This window comes from Somniosus microcephalus, unplaced genomic scaffold (assembly GCF_052327205.1).
Source record: "Somniosus microcephalus isolate GS21.2 unplaced genomic scaffold, FLI_Smic_1.0 unresolved_chr1, whole genome shotgun sequence".
NCBI lineage: Eukaryota > Metazoa > Chordata > Chondrichthyes > Squaliformes > Somniosidae > Somniosus > Somniosus microcephalus.
Genome location: NW_028225179.1, coordinates 155,980,850 through 156,007,453, shown reverse-complemented (window position 1 = coordinate 156,007,453; position 26,604 = coordinate 155,980,850). Strand labels below are relative to the sequence as shown.

At 48.0% G+C, this 26,604-nt stretch overlaps 1 protein-coding gene across 1 annotated transcript; it reads right to left on the bottom strand.

The window, feature by feature from the left end:
* Nucleotides 1–17,916: 17,916 nt before the first annotated feature.
* LOC147096299 (zinc-binding protein A33-like) lies at nucleotides 17,917–26,398 on the bottom strand. Its single transcript, XM_085973874.1, has 6 exons — nucleotides 25,910–26,398; nucleotides 25,725–25,820; nucleotides 25,398–25,631; nucleotides 23,750–23,772; nucleotides 23,535–23,650; nucleotides 17,917–18,773 (listed from the first exon to the last, which is right to left on the bottom strand). The coding sequence occupies exons 1-6, from the start codon at nucleotides 26,318–26,320 to the stop codon at nucleotides 18,223–18,225; spliced, it is 1,431 nt and encodes a 476-aa protein (XP_085830000.1). The 5' UTR covers nucleotides 26,321–26,398; the 3' UTR covers nucleotides 17,917–18,222.
* Nucleotides 26,399–26,604: the final 206 nt, after the last annotated feature.

Sequence of the window (26,604 nt, the reverse complement as noted above, 5' to 3'; positions counted from 1 at the left end):
GACTCGCTTTGCTCCAGCATGTCTGCTAATTCATTTATGTATATGTTGAACAGGGTCGGGCTCAAATTGCAGCCCTGCCGGACGCCTCTTCTCTGGGTGAAGAAATCGGTGCGTTTGTCTCCAATTTTGACCCTTTCTTTGAGACTTGGGATGAAAACAACAAGTGGCTGAGAATCTGCCCCGGCTCCGATCCGGGTCTGTAAAAGGGGCGGGACCTCGGGCAGACCCGCATCATCCATGACGTCACAGTGACTTGACCCCGTGCCATTCGGGTCAGGAGCAGAGGTCAGGGGTCAGGATTGGAAAATGTAATTTCCAAATTACACATTGTAAAATCCCAATGAGACTGTAAATACAACCAATAAAAATATAAAATGTCAGAAGAAGAAAGAAAGACTTACATTTCTATAGCGCCTTTCACGACCACCGGGCTTCCCAAAGTGCTTTACAGCCAATGAAGTACTTTTTGGAGTGTAGTCACTGTTGTAATGTGGGAAACGCGGCAGCCAATCTGCGCACAGCAAGCTCCCACAGACAGCAATGTGATAATGACCAGATAATCTGTTTCTTGTTACGCTAATTGAGGGATAAATATTGGCAAAGACACCGGGGAAAACTCAAACACAAAAGCAAAATACTGCAGATGCTGAAAATCTGAAATAAAGGGAGAAAATGCTGGAAATACTCAGCAGGTCAGGCAGCATCTGTGGAGAGAGAAACAGAGTTAACGTTTCAGGTCAATGACCCTTCGTCAGAACTCTTCTCTGAAATAGTGCCTTGGGATCTTTTACATCCACCTGAGAGAGCAGACAGGGCCTCGGTTTAAGGTCTCATCGAAAAGACACCTCCGACAGTGCGGCGCTCGCTCAGTACTGCACTGGAGTGTCAGCCTAGATTGTTGTGCTCATGTCTCTGGAGTGGGACTTGAACCCACAACTTTCTGACTCAGGAAGCGAGAGTGCGACCAACTGAGCCACTGGCTGACACTGTAATAAAAACAAAGACTAAAATAAAAAGTAAAACCGACAGCAACTCCATCCCAGCCCTTTCTCATCACTGCCCCACTCCTTTATATTAAAAAGCAGGTATAAGTTGTGCTCTCAAAATGAGGACATTCCTCAGTTCATCAGCACCATTAGTGATGAGAAATACACAAACTATCTCTCTTCAAGAAGACGGGGAATTTGCAAATCTTCGGTTTAACGGGCTGAATGTTTACTTTTACTGCGGTGCGGGCTGTAAACCGGGCGGCCGATCCGCTAACGCCTGTTGTGGTAAAAGTGAAAATTCACCCCAGAGTGTTTGACGTTCCCCTGCAGTTGATTGTAGTGCCACTTTCAGCCAGGAGATGGTGATGGCGAGCTGTACAAAGAGCTGTAAAGTTTTACAGTGCAGTATCACCACCTGCTGGTGGAAACCGGTACTGAGGGAATATCAAAAACAGCAAATGCTGAAACACTGGGCTGATCAGACAATTCAGGCAGGACCTTCCTTCAGAACTGAAAGGTAATGGGATCAGAAAAAAGAATGGAAAATAAACACGAGCCTAGAATTCCCTCTTCCGTGCTCCTGGCACACACCGAGACCCTGTCGGGAAAATCCGCATTCACGGTCTGTCCAATGTTCAAAAAAGCACAGGTTGGGATTGTGGAATTTCCCAATATGGGCTCTTGCTGTGTGTCAGGAGAGCGGAATTCCAGAATCTGGGCCTGTATTCCGAGTACAGAGAGGAGATTAATCAGTTAAAAAATCTCTGAAGTGGGTGCTGAAGACATGAAATTTATTTCCAGAGGGTGCCTGGGAGATACTTTGGTCAAAAGTGAATGGAAACTAGTTACTGGATTATCCTAGGCAGCGCCCTAGGTATGTGTCCGACCGTTACTTCACCCCTTGGTCCTGGATTTGAATCAAACAACAACAAATTGCATTTATATAGCACCTTAAACATAGTAAAATGACCCAAGGCATTTCACAGGAACGTTATCAAACCAAATTTGACACTGAGCCACATAAGGAGTTTGGTCAAAGAGGTAGGTTTAATGGAGTTTATTAATGGTGAAGTGAGAGGTAGAGAGGCGGAGAGGTTTAAGAAGGACATTTCAGAGCTTAGGGCCTAGGCTGCTGAAGACACGGCTGCCAATGGTGGAGCGATGAAAATCGGGGATGCGCAAGAGGCCAGAACTGGAGGAGCACAGAGATCTCGGAGGGTTGTAGGACTGCAGGAGGTTACGGAGATAGGGAGGGGTGAGGCCATGGAGGGATTTGAAAACAAGGATGATAATTTTAAAATCGAGGCCTTGCCAGACCGAGAGCCAATGTAGGTGAGTGAGCACAGGGGCGAAGGGTGAACCGGATCTGCCGACTGCACGGTGCAGCCGCGACCAGTCTCCTTAGGGCCAGGGTCTGGGAGCCCACTCGGGTAACTGAAAACCCAGTAGAGTCTGAATGTTGTGGGTTCAAGACCCCCGCCTTGCTGAGTACATAACCTGAGCTGACACTCCAGTGCAATAATGAAGGAATCAGCAGGAAAGAGCTTGCACTCATAAAGATCCTTCACGACCTCAAGATATTCCAAAACACGTCACAGCCAATAAATTCTTTTTGAAGTGCAGTCACTGTTATTTAGATGTACCATCTTTAGGTTGAGGTGTTAGAGGCCCTGTCTACCTGTTCAACTGGGTGTTAAAGATCACGAGACACTATTGAAATAAGGACAGGCAGTTTACCCATGTCCCGGCCAACATTCCTTCTGCAATCAGTTTATGGATCTGGAGGAGTTGGGTAATGGAACATGGACTTATTTACTGTACGTCGACCTTTCCCTTTCATCATTGTGAAGACCTCTATCAGGTATCTGTAGGATAGAGTGTACCGGTAGGATTTAGTGAACATTATTAAGATTCTATAACCATTTTTATATAACTATAATATGTGAAATTGTATGTTAAAATCCTATATAGCCTGTATAATATGGCAAATGGCTGAGACCAAAGCAGGATGGGAAATTATGCCAACCTGACTAAAAACCTATGTTTTAAATTACTGAAGTAATGGAATGTGGTGCGGAATAAACACGGAGACTGTCAGAGATATAGAATTCGGTAATGTTATGGAAAAGCGATAAGAGCTAGAGAAAAGAGATAAGAGTTGGAGACATCCTTCATTTTAGAAACTGCAGAATAGACAAACTGTTTAGAAAACACCTCAAGGATGTTCTGTAAAGTGAATCTCTTAGATAAGGGTATTTTGTTATGCACGGAAAGAGGCCGAGTGGGTTACTGAGGTCAGAAGATGATTGGTGAGGAGAGGAGGGACATTTACTCAGTGTCAGAGAGCTAATTATTGCCATGTAGGCAAAATGGGAAAAGAAGGGTATAAAAATGCAGATACTGAACACCGAAAGCAGCGCAAAGCCAGAGGACGAAGAAGAAGCTTCAGTCAACAGAACACAGCAAGAGATTAAAGAGACCGCACCACAGTCACTCGGAGGAATGCCAGGGTTTGATGAACAGACTGTGACTATCTTCTTGTTCAGTATTACTTCTTTGTACTGGATGTTTAATGCATAATAAACCTGTTTTACTGATACACAATATACCTGGACCCAGAGAGGTTTGTGTAGTCACGGACAAATTATTCTAAAGAGCTTTTAAAAGCGACATCATCCCTCAGTCTTCTCTTATCCAGAGAAAAGAGCCCCAGCCTGGGTGCTCTCCAGTGACTCCTCCCGCTGGACGTGGCCATCAGGTGAGGACACAACTGAGCTCAGCTCTGCTGTTCCTGAGACTGGAGTTAGTGCCTTCAGGAGAAGAAGTGAGGAAATTGAGGTTTGAGGGACTTCTACAAAGAAAGCCACATTATAAAAAGGTGATTGGCTGTGCTGGTGCTCAGCTCACTGTGCCACGGTGCTCGCTGCACTCCACACATGGTGTTCTCCCAGTCTGAGCTGTGCTGCCCTATAAGCTGGAGTGAAATCTCTTTTACAGCCCTCAATGCATTGAGAAATATTGTGGTTTCCAACTTATTTTTTTCATGAGTAAGCTCTGTCACTGCAGTGTGGCAAATTCAGTTGCCCCCTTTTCCCCCGCCCCTGCAGTGCCACACATCTGTTCCCAGCTGATGGGGCTCACTTGCAAACTGTTCCTACCGGATATAAAACACAAAGTGCCGGCAGTGCATGGCAGACCAGTCAGTATCTGTAAAGAGAAAAGAGCCGATTGATGGTTTGAATGTGAATCTTTTCATCAGAACTCATGAGGCATTATACACCTGAAACACCTTTTCCAATTCAGGTTTATTGTATTAGTAGATTCTGTTTTTTATATTATTGTTCACACCGGGTCTCTGCTAATACGGAAATGTAACCTGCTTCGAGCAGATACAGAAGAAGAGAGCACCTTTGTTTCATTTCTTTACCTCCCTGCCTGTGCTGGGACGTGTCTTGGCTCTGATGTGAGCTCCCTGCTTCTGCTGGGATGCTGATTGCCTCTGCTGTGTGCTTCATGCATCTGCTGGAATACACCCTGGTTCTGCTGGGAAACCCCATGCCGCTGTGTGATTGATGCTCCTTTCCTCTCTTCTTTACCTGCCTCTGTTGGCCTGAGTAAGATCTGGATCTCAATGTGTGGCCAACAACAGTGCCCGTGAACTTTCTTCCACTACATCCACGGGTATCTTGCTCCTGACAGACCAGTAAGCAGCGCCTGAACTTCCTGCTTTAGAGTTTTTGTCTGGCAACATTTTTGTTCTTTTCGTTCGCTTTGTTTGTATTGTTAGATTAATGAATGTAATAAACATGGCGAGACTGCTCTGAAACCACGTGATCGCTGGTTGGATGCAAATTCATCACGAACAAAAAAAATAAATGAACGAATTCTGGGGATAAAATCGGTTTTGGGCGGTAGTTCAAAATGTCCAGCTAAGTCCAGAATGAGGTGTGAACTGCAGGAATAAACACAGGAGATGCTGGAAATCCTCAGCAGGTCAGGCAACATGTGTAGGGAGAGAAACCGAGTTTCAGGTCGATGAGCCTTGGTCAGAACTGCAGGAAGCCGGTGAGCTCGCTGCCTGTAATGTGGCCCCACAGCCGGAAGGTGGCGCTCCATGGCCGTGTCTCCGGTGGATTCCCGCGGTCCGGCTCACTCGAGCTGCTTTCCCACCGCGGCCATTGGCCACACTTCCCCAAGGCCCGCCAGCTTCACTCGCTCTCAGAAGGAACCGCATGAAGGTTCCGTCAATGACCAATTCCTGAGTCTGTTCCGCGACCCGTCTGCGTGCGATTCACAGGCTGAAATAGAAGAGCCCGTGTCCAGTGACAATGACCTGGTCATTGGCCCGAGAGCCTGTCACTCAGTGAGGGGGCGGGACTCGCCCGGGGGAAGTAGATTGGCCGGAGAGCCTGTCACTCAGTAAGGGGGCGGGTCTCTCCCGGGGGAAGTGGATTGGCCAGAGAGCCTGTCACTCAGCGAGGGGGCGGGTCTATCCCGGGAGAAGCGGATTGGCCGGAGAGCCTGTCACTCAGTGAGGGGGCGGGTCTCTCCCGGGGGAAGCGGATTGGCCGGAGAGCCTGTCACTCAGTGAGGGGGCGGGTCTCTCCCGGGGGAAGCGGATTGGCCGGAGAGCCTGTCACTCAGTGAGGGGGCGGGTCTCTCCCGGGGGAAGTGGATTGGCCAGAGAGCCTGTCACTCAGTGAGGGGGCGGATGTCTCTCGGGGGAAGCGGATTGGCCGGTGAGCCTGTCACTCAGTGAGGGGCGGGTCTCTCCTGGGGGAAGTGGATTGGCCGGACAGCCTGTCACTCAGTAAGGGGGGGCGGGTCACTCCTGGGGGAAGTGGATTGGCCGGAGAGCCTGTCACTCAGTGAGGGGGCGGGTCTCTCCCGGGGGAAGTGGATTGGCCGGAGAGCCTGTCACTCAGTGAGGGGGCGGGTCTCTACCCGGGGGAAGCGGATTGGCCGGAGAGCCTGTCACTCAGTGAGGGGGCGGGTCTCTCCCCGGGGGGGCAGCACGGTGGCATAGTGGTTAGCACTGTTGCCTCACAGCGCCAGAGACCCGGGTTCGAATCCGGCCTCGGGCGACTGTCTGTGTGGAGTTTGCACATTCTCCCCGTGTTTGCGTGGGTTTTCTCCGGGTGCTCCGGTTTCCTCCCACAGTCCAAAGATGTGTGGGTTAGGTTGATTGGCTATGATAAATTGACCCTTAGTGTTAGGGGGATTAAATACGTGGGGTTACAGGGATAGGGTGGAATATGTGTTGGTGTAGGGGTTACGGGGATCGGGTGGGATATGTGTCGGTGCAGGCTCGATGGGCCGAAATGGCCTCTATCTGCACTGTGGGGTTTCTGTGATTCTGTGATTCTGTGAAGTGGATTGGCCGGAGAGCCTGTCACTCAGTGAGGGGTGGGTCTCCCCCGGGGAAAGCCGATTGGCCGGAGAGCCTGTCACTCAGTGAGGGGGCGGGTCTCTCCCGGGGGAAGCGGATTGGCCGGAGAGCCTGTCACTCAGTGAGGGGGGGGCGGGTCTCTCCCGGGGGAAGTGGATTGGCCGACGAGCCTGTCACTCAGTGAGGGGGTGGGTCTCTCCCGGGGGAAGCGGATTGGCCGGAGAGCCTGTCACTCAGTGAGGGGGCGGGGCTCTCCCGGGGGAAGCGGATTGGCCGGAGAGGCTGTCACTCAGTGAGAGGGCGGGTCTCTCCCGGGGGGAGTGCATTGGCCGGAGAGCCTGTCACTCAGTGAGGGGGGCGGGTCTCTCCCGGGGGGAGTGGAATGGCCGGAGAGCCTGTCACTCAGTGAGGGAGGGGGGGGTCACTCCCGGGGGAAGCGGATTGGCCGGAGAGCCTGTCACTCACTGAGGGGGACGGTTCTCTCCCAGGGGAACTGGATTGGCCGGAGAAAATGAACACGATCCGACATTCTCTGAAGCCGAAGCAAACCACTTTTGAAGATTTTGAGTTTAAGCAGCAAGAGAGCATCTGTGAAATGAAGGTGAATTCTCAGTGGGCCGTTGTGGGCTGCGCCTGTACGGGTAGCGTGTGATGCACCCCATGCCCGGATAACAGAACTCATAGAATCATAGAAAGTTACAGCACGGAAGGAGGGCAATTCAGCCCATTGAGTCCGTGCCGGCCAACAAAGAGCTATCCAGCCTAATCCCACTTCCCAGCTCTTGGTCCATAGCCCTGCAGGTTAGAGCATCCCAAGTGTACACTTGGGATGCTCTAAACTTAGGGTTTCTGCCTCTACCGCCCTTTCAGGCAGCGAGTTCCAGACCCCCAAAACCCTCTGGGTGAAGAAATTTCCCCTCAGATCCCCTCTAAACCTTCCATCAATTACTTTAAATCTGTGCCCCCTGGTTTTTGACCCCTCTGCTGAGGGAAATAGGTCATTTCTATCCACTTTATCTATGCCCCTCATAATTTTATACACCTCAATTTTAAGGGGAATAGATAGATGTTTCTGCGGCCGCAAACGAGACTCCAGGATGATGTGTTGCCTCCCTGGTGCAAGGGTCAAGGATGTCTCAGAGCGGCTGCAGAACATTTTGGGAGCATTTCTATGTTTCAGGGATCTGCGGACATGCAGTCCAATGTCCCTCAGTCCCTCATGGACATGCAGTCCAATGTCGCTCTGTCACTCTACACTTCTCATTATCCTACCATTTATTGTGTATTCCCTTGCCTGGTTAGCCCTCCCCAAATGCATTACCTCACACTTCTCCGGATTGAGTTCCAGTTGCCACTTTCCTGCCCACCTGACCAGTCCATTGATATTTTCCTGCAGTCTACAGCTTTCTTCCTCACTATAGAAACATAGAAACATAGAAGGAGCAGGAGTCGGCCATTCGGCCCCTCGAGCCTGCTCCGCCATTCAATGAGATCATGGTTGATCATCCAAATTCAGTACCCGGTCCCTGCTTTCTCCCCATACCCCTTGATCCCTTTAACCTTAAGAAATATATCCAACTCCTTTTTGATTATATTTAATGAACTGGCCTCCATCGCCTTCTGTGGTAATGAGTTCCACAGGCTCACCACTCTCTGGGTGAAGAAATTCCTCCTCATTTCTGTCCTAAATGGCTTACCCTTTATCCTTAGACTGTGTCCCCTGATTCTGAACTCCCCGACCATCGGGAACATCCTTCCTGCATCTAGTCTGTCCAGTCCTGTTAGAATTTTATAAGTTTCAATGAGATCATCTCTCATTCTTCTAAACACCAGTGAGTATAAGCCCAATCGACCCAATCTCTCCTCATACGTCATTCCTGCCATCCCAGGTATCAGCCTGGTGAATCTTCGCTGAACTCCTTCCATGGCAAGAACATCCTTCCTCAGATAAGGTGACCAAAACTGCACACAATACTCAAGATGTGGTCTCAACAAGGCCCTGTACAACTGCAGCAAGACATCCTTGCTCCTGTACTCAAACCATCTCGCTATGAAGGCCAACATAGCATTTGCCTTCTTAACCGCCTGCTGCACCTGCATGCTTACCTTCAGCGACTGGTGCACAAGGACACCCAGTTCTCGTTGCACTTCCCTTTCTCCCAATCTATTGCCATTTAGATAATAAACTGCCTTCCTGTTTTTGCCACCAAAGTGGATAACCTCACATTTATCCACGTTATATTGCATCAGCCATGTTTCTGCCCAATCACTCAACCTGTCCAAATCATCCTGAAGTTTCTCGACGTCCTCCTCACAGCGCACACGCCCACCCAGCTTTGTGTCGTCTGCAAATTTGGAGATATTACATCTAGTTCCCTTGTCTAGATCATTAATATATATTGTGAATATCTGGGGTCCTAGGACCGATCCCTGCGATACCCCACTAGTCACTGCCTGCCACTCGGAAAAAGACCCGTTTATTCCAACTCTTTGCTTTCTGTCTGCCACATCCACTGGTTCTCCCTTATCTATTTTACCAGTTACATCCTCAAAATATTCCAGTAGATTAGTCAAGCACGATTTACCTTTTGTAAATCCATGTTGACTTTGTCCAATCCTGTCACTGTTTTCCAAGTGCTCTGCTATTACATCTTTTATAATGGACTCTAGCATTTTCCCCACTACCAATGTCAGGCTTACCAATCTATTATTCCCCTTTTTCTCTCTACTACCTTTTTTGAATAGTGGGGTAACATTAGCTACCCTCCAATCCATGGGTACTGTTCCAGAGTCTATTGAATTTTGGAAGATGACCAGCAATGCATCTACTATTTCTAGGGTCACTTCCTTAAGTACCCTAGGATGTAGATTATCAGGCCCTGGGGATTTATCGGCCTTAAATCCCATCAATTTCCCTAACACCATTTCCCTACAAATACTGATTTCTTTCAATTCCTCCCTCTCATTAGACCCTATGTCCCCCGACATCTCTGGGAGATTATTTGTGTCCTTCTTTGTGGAGACAGAACTAAAGTATGTATTTAATTGGTCTGCCATTTCTTTGTTCCCCATTATAAATTCCCCTGATTCTGACTGCAAGGGACCTACGCTTAACTTCACCAATCTTTTTCTCCTCACATATCTATAAAAGCTTTTGCAGTCAGTTTTTATGTTCCCTGAAAGCTTACTCTCATACTCTATTTTCCCCTTCTTAATTAATGCCTTTGTCCTCCTTTGTTGAATCCTAAACAGCTCCCAATCCTCAGGTTTACTGCTTCTTCTGGCCAATTCATATGTCCTCTCCTTGGATCTTATGCTATCCCTAATTTTCCTTGTTAGCCATGGTTGAGTCACCTTTTTTGTTTTATTTTTATGCCAAACTGGGATGAACAAATTCTGTAGTTCATCCATGCAATCTTTAAATGTTTGCCATTGCCTATTCACTATCCTGACGGTAGCAGGACAGTTAGATAAGGTGGTTAAGAAGGCATATGGGATACTTTCCTTTATTAGCCAAGGCATATAATGTAAGAGCAGGAAGGTTATGCTTGAACTGTATAAAACAGTAAAACAAAAACAGAAAATGCTGGGAGTATTCAGGCTCTGTGGAGAGAGAGACAGAGTTAACGTTTCAGTTCTGGTCACCAGATTACAGGAAGGATGTGATTGCACTACAGAGGGGACAGAGGAGATTTACAAGGATGTTGCCCAGACTGGAGAATTTTAACTTTGAATGATTGGATAGAACATAAGAACATAAGAAATAGGAGCAGGAGTAGGCCATTCGGCCCTTCGAGCCTGCTCTGCCATTCAATGAGATCATGGCTGATCTTCTGCCTCAACATTCACCGGCCCTATTGCCATATCGCTTGATCCCTTTACTTTGCTTCCTGTCTGCCAACCAGTTCGCTATCCAAGTCAGTACTTTACCCCCAATCCCATGTGCTTTAAATTTGCACGCAAATCTCTTATGCGGGACCTTATTGAAAGCCTACCGAATGTCGAAATACACCACATCCACTGCTTCTCCCTTATCTATTCTACCATTTACATTCTCAAAAAATTCCCGTAGATTAGTCAAGCATGATTTACGTTTTGTAAATCCATGTTGACTTTGTCCGATCCTGTCACTGTTTTCCAAGTGCTCTGCTATTACATCTTTTATAATGGAATCTAGCATTTTCCCCACTACCGATATCAGGCTTACCAGTCTATAATTCCCCATTTTCTCTCTACCACCTTTTTTAAATAGTGGGGTTACATTAGCTACCCTCCAATCCATGGGAACTATTCCAGTGTCTATAGAATTTTGGAAGATGACCAGCAATGCATCTACTATTTCTAGGGCCACTTCCTTAAGTACCCTAGGATGTAGATTATCAGGCCCTGGGGATTTATTGGCCTTCAATCCTGTCAATTTCCCTAACACCATTTCCCTACAAATACTGATTTCATTCAATTCCTCCCTCTCATTAGACCCCATGTTCCCTGACATTTCTGGAAGTTTATTTGTGTCCTCTTTTGTGAAGACAGGACCAAAGTATGTATTTAATTGGTCTGCCATTTCTTTGTTCCCCATTATAAATTCCCCTGATTCTGACTGCAAGGGACCTACACTTGACTTCACCAATCTTTTTCTCTTCACATATCTATAGATGCTTTAACAGTCAGTTTTTATGTTCCCTGAAAGCTTACTCTCATATTCTATTTTCCCCTTCTTAATTAATCCCTTTGTCCTCCTTTGCTGAATCCTAAACTGCTCCCAATCCTCGGGTTTGCTGCTTTTTCTGGCCAATTTATATGTCCACTCCTTGGATCTTATGCTATCCCTAATTTCCCTTGTTACCCACGGTTGAGTCACCTTTTTTGTTTTATTTTTATGCCAAACGGAGGAAAAAATTCTGTAATTCTTCCATGCGATCTTTAAATGTTTGCCATTGCCTATCCACTGTCAACCCTTTAAGTAACGTTCCCCAATCCATCCTAGCCAACTCGCACCTCATACCATCATAGTTTCCTTTATTTAAATTCAGGACCCTAGTCTCTGAGTCAACTAATTCACTCCCCATCTTAATGAAGAATTCTATCATATTATGATCGCTCCTCCCCACGGGGCCTTGCACAAGATTGCTAATTAATCCTTTCTCATTACATAATACCCAGTCTAAGATGGCCTGATCTCTAGTTGGTTCCTCGACATATTGGTCCAGGAACCATCCCGTATACACTCTAGGAATTCCCCCTCCACATTATTGTTACTAATTTGGTTAGCCTAATGTATGTGTAGATTAAAGTCACCCATGATAACTGCTGTACCCTTATTGCACGAGTCTCTACTTTCCCATTTAATGCCACCCCCAACCTCAGCATTTCTGTTTGTGGGTCTGTACATAACTCCCACTAACGTTTTCTGTCCCTTGGTATTTCTCAGCTCTACCCATACAGATTCCACATCATCAGAGCCAATATTCTTCCTTAAAATTGTGTTAATCTCCTCTTTAACCAGCAATGCTACCCCACCTCCTTTTCCTTTTTGCCTGTCCTTCCTGAATATTGAATACCCCTGGATGTTGAATTTCCAGCTTTGGTCACCCTGAAGCCATGTCTCAGTAATTCCAATTACATCATATACGTTTACATCTATTTGCGCAGCTAATTCATCCACCTTATTACGAATGCTCCTCGCATTAAGACACAAAGCCTTCAGGCTTGTTTTTTTTAACACTCGTAGTCCTTTTAGAATTATTATTTACTGTAGCCCTGTTTGATTTATACCCTTAATTTCTCTGCATTCCACTTTTGCTTTTCTACTTCCTGTATTTTCTTTGTATCCTTGCTTCCCTTTCCTCTGTCTCCCTGCACAGGTTCCCAACCCCCTGCCATTTTAGTTTAAACCCTCCTCAACAGCACTAGCAAACACTCCCCCTAGGACATTGGTCCCGATCCCGCCCAGGAGCAAACCGTCCAGTTTGTACTGGTCCCAACTCCCCCAGAACCAGTTCCAATGTCCCAGGGATTTGAATCCCTCCCCTTTGCACCATTCCTCTAGCTATGTATTCATCTGAAATATCTTTCTATTTCTACTCTGACTAGCACGTGGCACTGGTAGCAATCCTGAGATTACTACCTTTGAGGTTCTATTTTTTAATTTACCTCCTAACTCCCTATATTCAGCTTTTAGGACCTAATCCCGTTTTTTACCTATATCGTTGGTACCCATATGCACCACAACAACTGGCTGTTCACCCTCCCCTTCCAGAATGTTCTGCAGCCTCCCTGAGACATCCTTGACCCTTGCACCAGGGAGGCAACACACCATCCTGGAGTCTCGTTTGTGGCCGCAGAAACGCCTATCTATTCCCCTTACAATAGAATCCCCTATCACTATAGCTCTCCCAGTCTTTTTCCTCCCATCCTGTGCAGTAGAACCACCCATGGTGCCAGGAAGTTGGCTGCTGCTGCCTTCCCCCTATTCTTCTATGATGTGGGATACAGGGCATTGGAGCTTCTTCTTCCTTTCTCCCATATGGGAGTAGAATAGCCAATCAGATGTCAGTATCTCAGGCAGATATCCAGGCCAAAGCTCCCGGTGTAACAGCGGATATCTTGTAGGCTGCCTGTGAATTTCCTCTGCGGGCAGCACTCAATGATGTGCTCCAGGGTCTGATTAGGAGCTCCACAGTCACAGGATGGAGATGCTTTAATCTTCCATCTATGGAGAAGGTGGCAGCATCGACCATGAGCGGTTCTGAGGCGGTGGATGGTTGTCCATACAAAGCTAGGTGGGAATGTAAGTTGTGAGGAGGATGCAAAGAGGCTTCAAGGGGATATAGACAGGCTAAGTGAGTGGGCAAGAACATGACAAATCGAATATAACGTGGAGAAATGTGAAGTTATCCACTTTGTAGGAAAATTAGAAAATCAGAGTAATTTTCAAATGGTGAGAGATTGGGAAATATTGGTGTTCAGAGGGACCTGGATGTCCTTGTACATGAATCACTGAAATTTAACATGCAGGTACAGCAAGCAATTAGGAAAGCAAATGGTATCTTGGCATTTAATACAAGAGGATTTGAGTATAAGAGTAACGACGTCTTACTGCAATTATATAGGGCCCTGGTGAGGCCTCACCTGGAGTATTGTGTACAGTTTTGGTCTCCTTACCTATATAAGGATATAGTGGACATAGAGGGAGTGCAACGAAGGTTCACCAGACTGATTCCTGGGATGGGCGGCTTGTCCTATGTGCAGAGATTGAATAGACTAGGCCTATATTCTCTAGAGTTTAGAAGAATGAGACGTGATCTCATTGAAACATACACAATTCTTACAGGGCTTGACAGGTTAGATGCAGGGAGGATGTTTCCCCTGGCTGGGGAGTCTAGAACCAGGGGTCACAGTCTCAGAATAAGGGGTCGGCCATTTAGGACTGAGATGAGGAGAAATTTCTTCACTCAGAAGGTGGTGAATCTTTGGAATTCTCTACCCCAGAGGGCTGTGGAGGCTCAGTCGTTGAGTATAATCAAGACAGAGATCCATAGATTTTTGGTTTTTAAGGGAATCCAGGGATATGGGGATAGGGCAGGAAAGTGGAGATGAGGTAGAAGATCAGCCATGATCTTATTGAATGGCGGAGCAGGCTCGAAGAGCCAAATGGCCGACTCCTGCTCCTATTTCTTATGTCCTTATGTCCACTGTTTGTGAGGAAGGTTTGATCTTTGGAGCTAAGGCGGGTAAATGGAGTTGAGGTGCAGATCAGCCCCGATCTCATTGAAAGGTGGAAAAACTCTCCAGGGGCTGAATGGCCCACTCCTGTTCCCACAACTAGCTCAGTCTGCTAATGGGCAGAGGGGCTGCCCTTCAGGTGAGATGTTAATCCAAGGCCGCGTCTGCCTCAAGTGGGTGATTCAGATCCCGCGGCAAAGAGGAGCCGGGCAGTTCTCCCGGTGTCCGGGCCAACATTCCTCCCTCAACCAGCACCGCCAAAGAGAGATTAACTGGTCATTCATCTCATTGGCTCTCTGTGGGATCTTGCTGTGTGTAAAATGACTGCTGCATTTTCCTCGCTAACCACGGCTACTGCACTTGCGAGTAATGCACTGCGGGTGCAGTGAGTTTCTGGGCTGGGTTGAGACACTGTTTGATCGCAAGTCTTTCCTTGTTACAAAGTGCACCGCCAGCACCTGCTGGCAGGATATCAGTGCTGCAGGAAAGAATCCCCATTAAAAAAGGCCCAAGAAGCGGTGACTGTCTCTGAAGGTTCACAAGGACAGTGATGGCCCTGGAGGGGGAGGGGGAAGGCCCCCACTGGCTCAGAGGATAAATGCCTCCAGGATTTAATGTCCTTCGGGTATATAACAGCCTTGGAGTTGATGGTGTTAGTGGAGGGTTTTGTATGGTTGATGTGGAAGTTGACTCTGTGCTTGTGGTTAATGGGGTAGAAATTGGACCTCATTGCCCCGGTTTGTGGGGGTAAAATGGGCGCAGTGAGGGACAGATTTGGGGACCAACGTCCGGCGCCCAATTGTGTCGGGCCATTTTCAGGCATCCTTGGAGTTCTCCCCAGTGTCCGGGTCAATATTTCACAGAACCGCAGAATCATACAGCACAGCAGGAGGTCACTCGGCCCTTCGTGCCTGTTCCGGCTCTTTGAAAGAGCTAAACAATTAATCCCACTCCACTGCCCTTTCCCCACAGCCCATACTTTTCCCTTCAGGTATTTATCCAATTCCCTTTTGAGGGCGACCATTGAATCTGCATCCACCACCCTATCAGGCAGTGCATTCCAAACATTAACCTCTCCTGTAAATAGGTTGTTCCTCATCTCGCCCCTGATTCTTTTGCCAATTACCTTCACTCTGTGCTCTCTGGTTACCGACCCTTAGCCCACTGGAAACAGTTTCTCGTTATTTACTCTATCAGAACCCTTCATGATTTTGACCACCTCTGTGAAATCTCCCCTTAACCTTCTCTGGTCTAAGGAGAAAAAACTCAGCTTCACTAGTCCCTCCACGTAACTGAAGTCCCGCATCCCTGGTACCAGTCCAGTAAACTGTATTTCCCAGAATTGGACACAATACTCCAGCTGGGGCCGAACCACTGATTTAGGAAGGTTCAGCATAACTTCCTTGCTATTGTAATCTATGACTCTGTTTATAAAGCTCAGGATACCGTATATTATTTAGCAGCCATCTCACCTTGTCCTGCCACCTTCACAGATTTCTGTACAAACACCCCCAGGTCTCTCTCTTCCTGCACCCCCTTTAAAATTGGGCCATTTATGTTATATTGCCTCTCCCCATTCTTCCTACCGAAATGCATCATTTCTCACTATGTTGAATTGCATCGGCCATGTGTCTGCCCATTTCACCAGTCTGTCTATATCCTCCTGAAATGTATTACTATCCTCCTCACTGCTTACTGCCTGTCTGACTTTTGTGTCTTCTGCAAACTTTGAGATGTTGCCTTTTATACCCAAGTGAAATGGAGTTAAGATGCAGACCAACCAATATCTTATAAATGGCGGAAGAGGCTCGAGGGGCTGAATGGCCTACTCCTGTTCCTGTGTCAGCCTAGAAACTGAGTGTCAGCAGGTAATGAGCTCTGGAAAATAAGCCGGGCCCATTCTCAACAAGGATCCACCCAATGCCAAGTCACTAGATAGCGGGAGAAACAGGCCCCCTGGCTGATCCTTCCCCACCCCGAACCCTGGGATGCTAAGGCCCATCTCTGCACCTCCACTGTCACTCTGCTTCAGATAGTGTGTCTCACCAGCAATCCAGCCTGGACCCTCCCTGGTCTGTGTGTCTCAGTAAACACACCAAGCAGCGCTCGGCAATTCTGACACCACCTTCTGATTTAGACACAGACTCTGCAGACAGATGAAGCAGATACTTTTATTTCTGTGTGCAGGGTACAAGGAGACAGCACTTTACAATTTATCAAACACTTTCAATACTTGGTTACAATGATATACTTTGTTTTCTATTAAACTCTGCAGGATGTAACATTTAAAGCCAGCTCATCAAACTCTGAAACACAGATGCAACTTTAAAATATGAGGTTGATCTGAATATGAAAGACAGACAGACTTGCATTTATATAGTGCCTTTCACAGCCTCAGGACGCCCAAAGCACTTTACAGCCAATGAAGTGCTTTTGAAGCAACAACAGAAAACGCTGGAAAAACTCAGCAGGCCAGGCAACATCCGTGGAGAGAGAAACAGAGTCAATGTTTCAGGTCGAAACCCTTCATCAGAACTGAGAGAAAAAGGCAGGAAATGAAACAGATTAAAAGGCCAGTTTGGGGGCTGGGAAATGGGGGAGGGGATGAAAGAACAAAAGGGAAGTGAAGAGACATTAAGAGGCATTCAAGACGAGACGAGCTGGTAATAGGACAGGTAAAAGAGACAAAGGACGGCTCTAGATGAAGTGTGAAATGCGCTGGCAGAGTGAGAGACAGCTGCCATGGGGAGAGAAAAGAAAGGAAAAGGCACAAACCAAAGGTGTGGATAAAAAATATATAAAAATATAATCGGGGCCGAGGTTATGATCATAGAGTCCAGAAGGCTGTAAAGTGCCTAATCGGAAGATGAGGTGCTGTTCCTCGAGTACTTTTGAAATGTAGTCACTGTTGTAATGTAAGAAACGCGACACAATTCTTGCACAGCAAGCTCCCACAAACAGCAATCTGATTTTGTTTTACTAATACTGGTTGAGGGATAAATAAAACACTGATATACAACATGGGTTCGGCCCCAGCTGGAGCATTGGGTCCAATTCTGGGCTCTATCACTCCGGTTACACCAGGCGGGGGCTCTTAAAATCGGCCCGATCAGTTCGGGATGGGAATTGTAAGGATCCAGAGTCTGGAGCAAAGTGCAAATAAAACAAACAACACGTTTAGTTCATGCTTCTGGGATGTAATTAAGCCCCGAATCGCTGTGTGTTTAATAAATGCCGCTTCTATGGTGCAGTTTAATAACAGCGCTGGGCAGCAGAGGTGTTGCACTAATTCATCTCAAACACCGCCATGTAGCGCCACCTTCCGCCTGTGGAGCAACATTACAGGCAGGAAGGTCACCGGGTTCCTGCAGCTCACAGCTCATTCCACCCAGTCAGTTCCTCTCTACAATTCACCATCCATTTGTTTCTTCTCTCCCCCTCCTTCTATTCCCCAGCCCTACACAGGCCCTTGCTGATCTTTCAGTTCCCAGTTCCGATGCAGGGTGTATTCCCGGAATGTTAACCTGTCTTCTCTCTCCACAGGTGATGACCTTGTCCACTCTCTATTCTAAACACTCCACACGCTTGAATGTTCTGATCATTTCCATTGCCTGGGTTTTCCCATGTTTCTGACACTCCCTCCTGTTCCCTTTTGATTTCACTTCTATCTGGTGCCCCTTTTACTTTTTCCTTCCCTCGGGTATTATTTAATTTGCCGTGTCTCGGATGGTCCCTTTGTCATGTCCTTCCCACTGGTGTTCTATCTCACCCTAGTTCCTCTCCCCTGCCCCTCTTTACCTTTAACTTCCCAGCTGGAGTCTCTGGTTCCCTTGGTGTATTTCTGCCCGTGTTTTAATTCTCCTCTGTCTCTGGGCCCCGATGATTCTCGATGTTCTTGAGGATTTTATTTAATTTTACAGGAGTCTCTGGAGCAGTTGCCACGAGTTTGTTCCCCTGCACCGATTAAACAAACAAATCTCACCAACAAGACATTGTCACTCGGTTGTAGCCGCCCTGACCTCAGGTGACATTTGGACCATCCGCACCACCTGTGACTGAGACCGACGCCCATCAGTTTGCAGCTGGCAGGAGGCAGGGTGAAATTATGGGATGGACCCATTAGTGACCTTTAACCCCGCAGATTGTCAGCGGGGCGGAGTTTTTCCCATTGACATTCCATCCCGGATTGAAGAAGGGAAAGATTCTCTCAGTGAAAGTGTGGGTGAAAGTGTGGAGATGGGACATGTTGTCCGCATTGTAAAATGACACCTGTCCGCCCTCATAGTCCAGGTACACCCCGATCTTCCGGGGATTCACACTCAGGGTGAGGAGCGTCTCGGAGGGGGAGGTGAGGGCAACGTAGCCACTTCCAGTAAGCAGCCTCACAGCCCAATATCCAGTCTCAGGTTCCATGTCGAAAAGCCCTTTCCTCCCGGCAGACTCTCGGGCCACTCCCAGAAACCACCGAGTCTTGTTCCCCACCTCCACCTCCCAGTAATGTCTCCCTGATGTGAATCCCTTCGATCCCAGGACACAGGCCCAGGCATCAAACCTCTCTGGGGTGTCAGGGAGCGGCTGCACTTTGCCTCCGTCTCTCACACTGGTCCGGTCCCCAGACAGGATGAGCTTGGGATTCGCTGTGTTCGTATCCAAAGTCAGAGAGGCTGGAGCTGGGGGAAAGTTAAAATAACACAGTCAGTGATTTAGTTTCTTGCTGTGATTTATTCAAACTCTTTCCTTTTTAAAGTGCCCACTCGGGCTCTGGGTTGTATTCAGGGGATCTGCTGCCACTCCAGGATTTACACCCGGCGTGGGGGGGTGGGGGGGGAGGAGAGGGTGATGGGTAGAAACAGAGAGAGAGGGGAGGGGAGAGAGAGGTGGAGGAAAGAGTGATGGGGGAGGGGGAGTGGGGAGAGAGAGAGGGAGAGGAGAGAGCGGGGGAGGGAAGAGAGGGGGGAGTTGGGAGAGGGGCAGGGGAGGGGACAGCAAGCGGGAGGGGAGAGAGTGGGAGGGGTGGGGAGAGGGGGAGCACGAGGGGAGGGGGGATAAGGGGTGGGGAGAGAGAGCGGGAGGGGACAGAGGGGGAGGTTGAGGGGAGAGAGCGTTGGAGGGGGGAGTGAGGGGAAGGGGAGGGGAGAGAACGGGGATGGGAGGGGGAGCAGGAGGCAGAGAGGAGGAACGGAGCTGAGTGGGGGAGAGGCGAGGGAGTGGGAGGGGAGAGAGGGGTGGGCGGAGAGGGAGGGGGATGGGAGGGAGAGGGGGAGAGCGAGGGGGAGGAGAGGGAGTGGGCGGGGAGAGACCGCGGGAGGGGAGAGAGAGTTGGAGGGGTGGAGAGTGAGGGGGAGTGGAGAAGAGGGGGAGAGGAGGAGAGGAGGAGATGGAGTGGAGAGAGAGGGGGTGACAGAGGGGGGAGGGGAGGATAGGGGGAGGGGAGGATAGGGAGAGGGGGAGGGATGGGGAGGGAGTGGGGAGTGAGAGGGGGAGGGGTGGGATGAGAGGGAGGGGAGAGAGGGAGGGGAAAGGGAGAGAGAGCGGGGAGGAGGGGAGAGAGAGAGCGGGAGGGGAGGGGAGTGGGGGGAGGGGGAGAGGGAGCCGGCAGAGGGGAGAGAGTGGGGGGCAGGGGGGAGGGGAGGATAGGGGGAGGGGAGGAAGAGGAGGAGAGGAGGAGAGAGAGCGGCAAAGGGGAGAGAGAGGAGGAGTGGGAGGAGAGAGGGGGAGGGGAGCGAAAGGGGCGGGAGGAGGGGAGAGGGAGCCGATAAAGGGGAGAGAGTGGGGGGCAGAGGGGAGAGGGAGGGTAGGGTGAGGGGAGGGGAGCGGAGCAAGAGGGGAGGACAGAGAGTGGGATGGGGGAGAGGGGGGAGGGGTGGGGGTGGGGAGAGAGGGGATGGGGAGGAGAGAGAGGGGGAGGGGAGGAGGATAGAGGGGGAGGGGCTGGAAGAAAGAGGGGAGGGAGAGAAAGGGGGAGGGGAGAGAAGACTGGGGGAGGGGGAGGAGAGGGGGTGAGGAGAGAGGGGGGAAGGGGAGAGGGGGATGGGAGAGAGAGAGTGTGAGTGGGAGGGGAGACTGGGGGCGGAGGTGGTGGGGAGTTAGTTGCTGGTTTTCTGAGCTTTCTTTCGCCTCTGCCATCCTGCTCTGATCTTGAGCCACTGTGAGGAACTCTGCAGCCCCAGTCTCCCACTATTCTCAGTGTCTGCAGAGTGCATCTAGAGCCTTTGAAAATTAACAAGGAATCGGTGACAGAAGCTCTAATGTGTCCTGGAGACACAGTGGGTGAAATTGGTCTTGGACTGTTTTAGGTGATAGTCAATCAGCAGCTCGTATCGCGCTCCCTCAATATTCGTTTCCATTAACTTCAGTGGGAATTAATATTGGGCACAATGTAAAACGGGCCACTGATTTACTATCGCCCATTCTGTGTTACCACCCAGACTAATTTTACCCGCAATCTCTCTCTGGAGGCGTGACCCACACACCACTAATCAGCGCTGTCGATGTGTGGAGAGGGGGAAAGTACCGACAGCAGGAGAAGAGAAGGAAAAAGGTAAAGAGAAAACAATGAGGAGGGAGCTGCTGCAGAAAGGAAGAGAGAACCAACAACAACCGAGGGAAACTAAATTAAAAAGCTCAGCAGAGGAAATGGGAGAGACAGGATACACCATGTACTGGAGACAAAGTCCCAGACACTCTTAGATTGATCACAATCAGCAGTGCAATTCCAGATTGAATAGAACAGCAAGGGTCTGGTTCAGCCTGAGACAGTGGCCAAGGAGGGGGTGGAGTTGATGGTCAGGATGCAGAGTTGTTGACAATTTCCAAACTGATGGCTTAAATCTTCACAATGTTTAACTGGAAAAAATTCTGGCTCCTCCATAACTGGATTCCAGATAATCTGTTGGACAACACACTGGCGGTGGAGGGGTCAAGAGAGGTGGTGGAGAGGTAGAGCTGGGTACCATCGGTGTACATCTGGAAACTGAGCCTGTTTCTGTGGATGAGGTTGACAAGTGGCAACATGTAGATCAGTGAGAGAAGAAGACCAAGAATAAATACTTGAGAATCTCCTGGGGTGCCGTGCGGGGGCGGGAAGAGAAGCCATTGCTGGAGATACTCTGGCTACGATCAAATAGGTAAATGTGAACCAAGTAAAGGCAGTCCCACTGAGTAGGACAATTGAGGAGAGACATTGGAGGAGAATGGTCAATGTTTGCAGAGAGCTCCAGGAGGATGAGGAGGGAAAATGCGCTATACTCACTGTCACAGAGCATGTCATTTGTGACCTTTATTAGGGACACTTTGGGGCTATGATGACAGGGATGAAAATATGGTTAGTGTGGTTCAAACATGCAGTTGCGGGAAAATGGCCAGGGATTTCAGAAGTGACCGCACGTTCAAGTACTCTGTAGAAGAAAGTAAGGTTGGAGATCAAGTTAAGGACAGAGGGATAGAGGGTGGGTAATTTTGAGGAAGGATGTGATGACATTGGATTTGAAAAGGAGCTGGATAGGACGTGAGGAGAGGGAACCATTTACAATGTGAGCTAGCATGAAACCAGGAAGAGAAGTTGGGTGGGCAGCAGCTTAGTGGGAATGGGGTCAATGGAGCAGGAGGTGGGTCCAGCAGAGAATACAATCCCAGTAAGACAGGCAGCCTGGCTTCTGATTGGTTACTTGCACCATGGATATGTAAAATAAAGAGAATAATGCAGAGAGAGAATAAAAATAAAAATACCAAACATTGAACCGAATGTTGATGTTTTATCCAGTAGGAATATTGGTATAAAATATCACATTGATGTGAATTTAAGAACTGAAGTAAGAACTGTGAATAACTCAAAGCAGATCAGAGAAAGTGGGTGAGAGTCTAGGTGGAAGTGAGTGATGATGGGATTAGTGTCACTGTGTGAAGCTGCTTTCAAAGGTGATGCGATGACTTTCTAGCGTGGTTCTAAACTCGGGTTTAAGCAGCTGTTTTCAAAGGCCACAAGGAAAGTACTGTTGAGAGTGAAATATTTCACAGGTAAGACAGAGTCCAGCATAAGGGATGTGTTGGAAATAAATACACTGCAATTACATTTGAAGGAGAAACTGACATTTCTAATGTTCCTGACAAATGTCTCAAAGCACTTCACACAATGTATTACTTTTGAAGCGTATTTTCTGCTGTGATATAGGGCAGGGTGTCCAATAGGGCAGGGTGTCCAAATTAGACCTCCCCTCTCCTCAGCCCTCACAATCCCACTCTCCAAGCCCAGGCAGCTCAGTCCTATTTGGGTTTACAGTTTTTTGCCAGCTTCTTATCAAACTCTCTCTTGAAGCTGCTGATACCCTCAGACAACTCTGCCTCCCTTACTTTCCATACCCTCCGCATAAAGTATTTGGGAGTGATTTACGTCTCACTATCGCCCAGATTTAAAGTGTAAACGGAGCAGTAATGAGGCAAAAATCACACGCAGTGCTTCCCACCTGGTTCCCACCAATGCCCGCCGGGATATGGTGTCGCAGTCGCGAAATAGGAATCCAGCGCAAGGAGTTCATTCTCTCCGGTGTCCTGGACAATATTTGTCCCTCAACCAACATCACCAAAACAAGACATCTGGTGATTATCACATTGCTGTTTGTGGGAGCTTGCTGTGCAGAAATTGGTTGTGGTGTTTCCTACATTACAACAGTGACTACACTTTAAAAACTCTTCATTGGCTGTAAAGCGCTTTGGGACGTCCTGAGGTCTGAAAGGTACGATATCAAAACACGCTCTTTTTCCCTCTTTCGTAACAGTTTCTCTGTGGTCAGGAGGTGCCTGAATTATCCTGTCTGCTGCTGGTCAATCCTTGGTTTTCCAGCCGCCCACCGTATTCTCCTGTACATCCCCACCCACCGTCCCAACCCACTCCGCCCACCTTTAAACAGCTCCTGCTCACTTGCCTCCAGGGACGATTTGGCGGATTTCCTGTCTCCCGCCTCCACCCTCAAGGATCACCGAGCACCTTCCCATGCTCCAAATCCGTGGGCAACTCACCAGCAATATTGTACTGAAGCCCAACCCTGAGAATGGATTGGGTCTCTGACCAATTTCATGGAGCGAGCAGTGGGCTCACTGACTCACTGCCTGCCCGATCAATGGGGTCACTCAAAAACCCAACCTCGCTCAATCCAAACTGCCTTTTCACCCTCCCTTTTCTCAATTTGAGACTATCCCTACTTTGTTGTAGACTCTGTGACTGTGTTAAACCTGTGGATGTTTATCTTCTCTGCGGTTTAGGATCTTGAATAATTCAATAAGATCACCCCAAGCCCTCCCTTATCCAGAGCAAAGACTCCTGACTTCCAGACTAGACCCGGACCTCAGTGATCATTTAATCTGCGGTTCGGGAGCCAGTTCAGTCTCTTCTCATCTGGATTTATAAATCAGGAAAAGGAATATAAGAGCTTTACCGGGGTTAATGGCGTCTATCATTTCTCTCCACGCTGTGTACTGTAAAGGGCCGTTGAACTTTCCAATAGACAGGGCGCCATCTGCTACAGACAATATTCGCCTGTCATCACTAATCCTGTAAATATTGAACAGATGATGTTATAAATCGATATTTAACATTTTTCTGAGTTATTTTACCAAACTGTGCAGAGTTTCAGTAAAGAGCATGTCCTACCTCCTCTTCCGACAAGCTTCCTCCTGAAATAAATAAAACACAAACAGTGAGGAGGATAGTAAAAGACTTCAGGAGGACACAGAAAGGCTGGTGAAATGAGCAGACACAGGGCAGGTAGAATTTAACACAGAGAAGTGTGAAGTGATGCATTTTGGAAGGAAGAATGAGGAGAGGCAAAATAAACTAAATGGTACAGTTGTACAGGGCCTTGGTGAGACCGCACCTTGAGTATTGTGTGCAGTTTTGGTCACCTTACCTGAGGAAGGATGTTCTTGCCATGGAGGGAGTGCAGCGAAGATTCACCAGGCTGATACCTGGGATGGCAGGAATGACGTATGAGGAGAGATTGTGTCGATTGGGCTTATACTCACTGGAGTTTAGAAGATTGAGAGGGGATCTCATCAAAACCTATAAAATTCTGTCAGGTCTGGACAGACTAGATGCAGGAAGGATGTTTCTGATGGCCGGGGAGTCCAGAACCAGGGGTCATAGTCTAAGGATAAGGGGTAAGCCATTTAGGACTGAAATGAGGAGGAATTTCTTCACCCAGAAAGTGGTGAACCTGTGGAATTCTCTGCCACAGAGGGCGGTGGAGGCCAGTTCATTAAATATATTCAAGAAAGTGTTGGATATATTTCTTGAGGCTAAAGGGATCAAGGGATATGGGGAGAAGGCAGGGACAGGGTACTGAATTTGGATGATCAGCCATGATCTCATTGAATGGCGGAGCAGGCTCGAAGGGGCCGAATGGCCTACTCCTGCTCCTATCTTCTATGTTTCTATGTTACAATTTTAAATGGGATGCAGGAACAGAGAGACCTGGGGGATCACATTCAAACATTTTAAAGAAAATTAGGCGAAAAAATGAGGATGGGGATTTTTTAACAGTGCCTCAAGGCATCGAGGGGTATGGGGAGAGAGCGGGAATATGATATTGAGATAGAGGATCAGCCATGATCATATTGAATGGCGGCGCAGGCTCGAAGGGCCAAATGGCCTACTCTTGCTCCTATTTTTCCATGTTTCTATAATCTGGAATGCACTGAATGACAGGAAGTAGAATTAATAACTATTTACAAAATGGAATTGGAAATATACTTGAAAAGGAAAAATTGCAGGGCTATGGGGAAAGAGCAGGGGGAGTGGGTCTAATTGCACAGCTCTTTCAAAGAGCCGGCACAGGCACAATGGGCCTTTTGTGCTGTGGGATTCTATGATTGTAAGTAGTTGAAAAGCCTGATTTGTGTGTCAGATACTGGAACTCAACATCAGTGTCACTCACAGACACAGTGACTCTCACACCCACCGCACCAGACACACCCACACACTCACAACATGGAACTGGAACTGGATTGCAATCTGAGTGCCAGGAATATAGTAAACTTGCGCAACACGGAAATAATTAGAAGCAAAATATCAAGATCAGGACAACCCATTCCCGGGAGGTCGCAGGTATTCCCGGGAATCTGCAGACAGTGTGGGAGCCGGTTAGTTTGGTGACAACAACAGAACCGCCCCGGAATAGACAAAACAATCGGTTTAAATCAGTTTCGAATTATTCAGAAAATGCTGCAATTATTTCAGTTATCATCGGTTATTTTGTGACTGTGTGAAGTTTCACTGAACTGACCCGCAATATAATCCTCACCTTCAGAAATGTCAGCCCGTCTTTTTGCTCCATCTGTTTCTGCAACTTTGCGAGCTTCTCCTGAATAGAATTTAAATTCCCTTGAATTTCTCGGAGGTTTTTCTCCATTGTTTTTAGAATCTTCCCCTCTTGTTTCCTGAGATCTCTGATTAAACGCTGCTCTTTCTCACTGAGAATCTGGTGCATTTTAGCGAACTCAGATGTGATGCGGGTCTGCAGACTGCTCGACTGTTCCTACCAAATGAAATGTGAAACATAATTAATGTACCGCGATAAAGGAAACAAAACTAACCGAGATCCCAGAAAATCAGCACAGGGAGACCTTACCCTAACTGCGGAAATCTGCTGTTTCTGTTTTAATTCCGTGTCTAGAGCCGCCGATTTCTCCCTTGTGAGAGAATCTAAGGAAGATTTCACCTGATCCTGGGATTGGGAGAGAAAATCACAGAATAAAAGTGTTAGACCATGAAAATGTGATGAAATAATCAGGTGATGAAATCTGTTCCTTTTACCTTGTAGATTCCAACAGCTTCTTTAATGGGCATGAAGCGGTGCTCTCTGTGTTCCCGCGCATCTCTACAAATCACGCAGATCAATTTCTTGTCAGTTTCACAAAACAGCTTCAGTTCTTCCTGATGTTCCTCACAGTGAAGTTTACTTTCCTTCTCTTTCGGATTCAGGGTTAATTTTCGAGCTTTCTCGGCCAGATTCGCTAAGACCCGATTGTCCTTGAGGTTTCTTTCCGGAAACTCCTCTCTACATTCCGGGCAGGATTTTATCCTCTTCTTTTCCCAACACTGTGTGATACAGGAGCGGCAGAAGTAGTGCCCACACTCCAGTGAAACCGGATCGGTGAAGAATTCAAGACAAATGGGACAAATTAAATCCTCGGTCCAACTCTCGGCCTGCTGACTGGAAGCCATGTTCACCCTCAGCACTTCCTGATTCAAACCGCTTTCAGTTTCGATGTTTTTCTGCTGCCGAACACCTTCAGTTCAGCGATTTCCCGATGAAGTTCACTGCAATACTCAGGAATTATTGTTAAATACTCGCCTATGTCCTGTCGACTTTTACACAGGGAGACACAACCTAGAGCAGTGTGAAGGACAAACAGGGTTAGAGCACGGAGGGGAATAATTGAACCCTGGCCGGGAGGGTGAAGGTTCCTGGAGTGTTGACAGTGGGGGGAGGGAGAGAGAGGGAGGGA

Coding starts and splice junctions, on each gene's coding strand:
- LOC147096299 (XM_085973874.1), bottom strand. CDS start 26,320: ATGGCTTCCAGTCAGCAGGCCGAGAGTTGGACCGAGGATTTAATTTGT. Junction 25,821..25,909: donor AAGCTGTTGGAATCTACAAG/GTAAAAGGAACA, acceptor TCCCAATCCCAG/GATCAGGTGAAATCTTCCTT. Junction 23,773..25,397: donor ACGGGCTGACATTTCTGAAG/GTGAGGATTATA, acceptor TATTTATTTCAG/GAGGAAGCTTGTCGGAAGAG.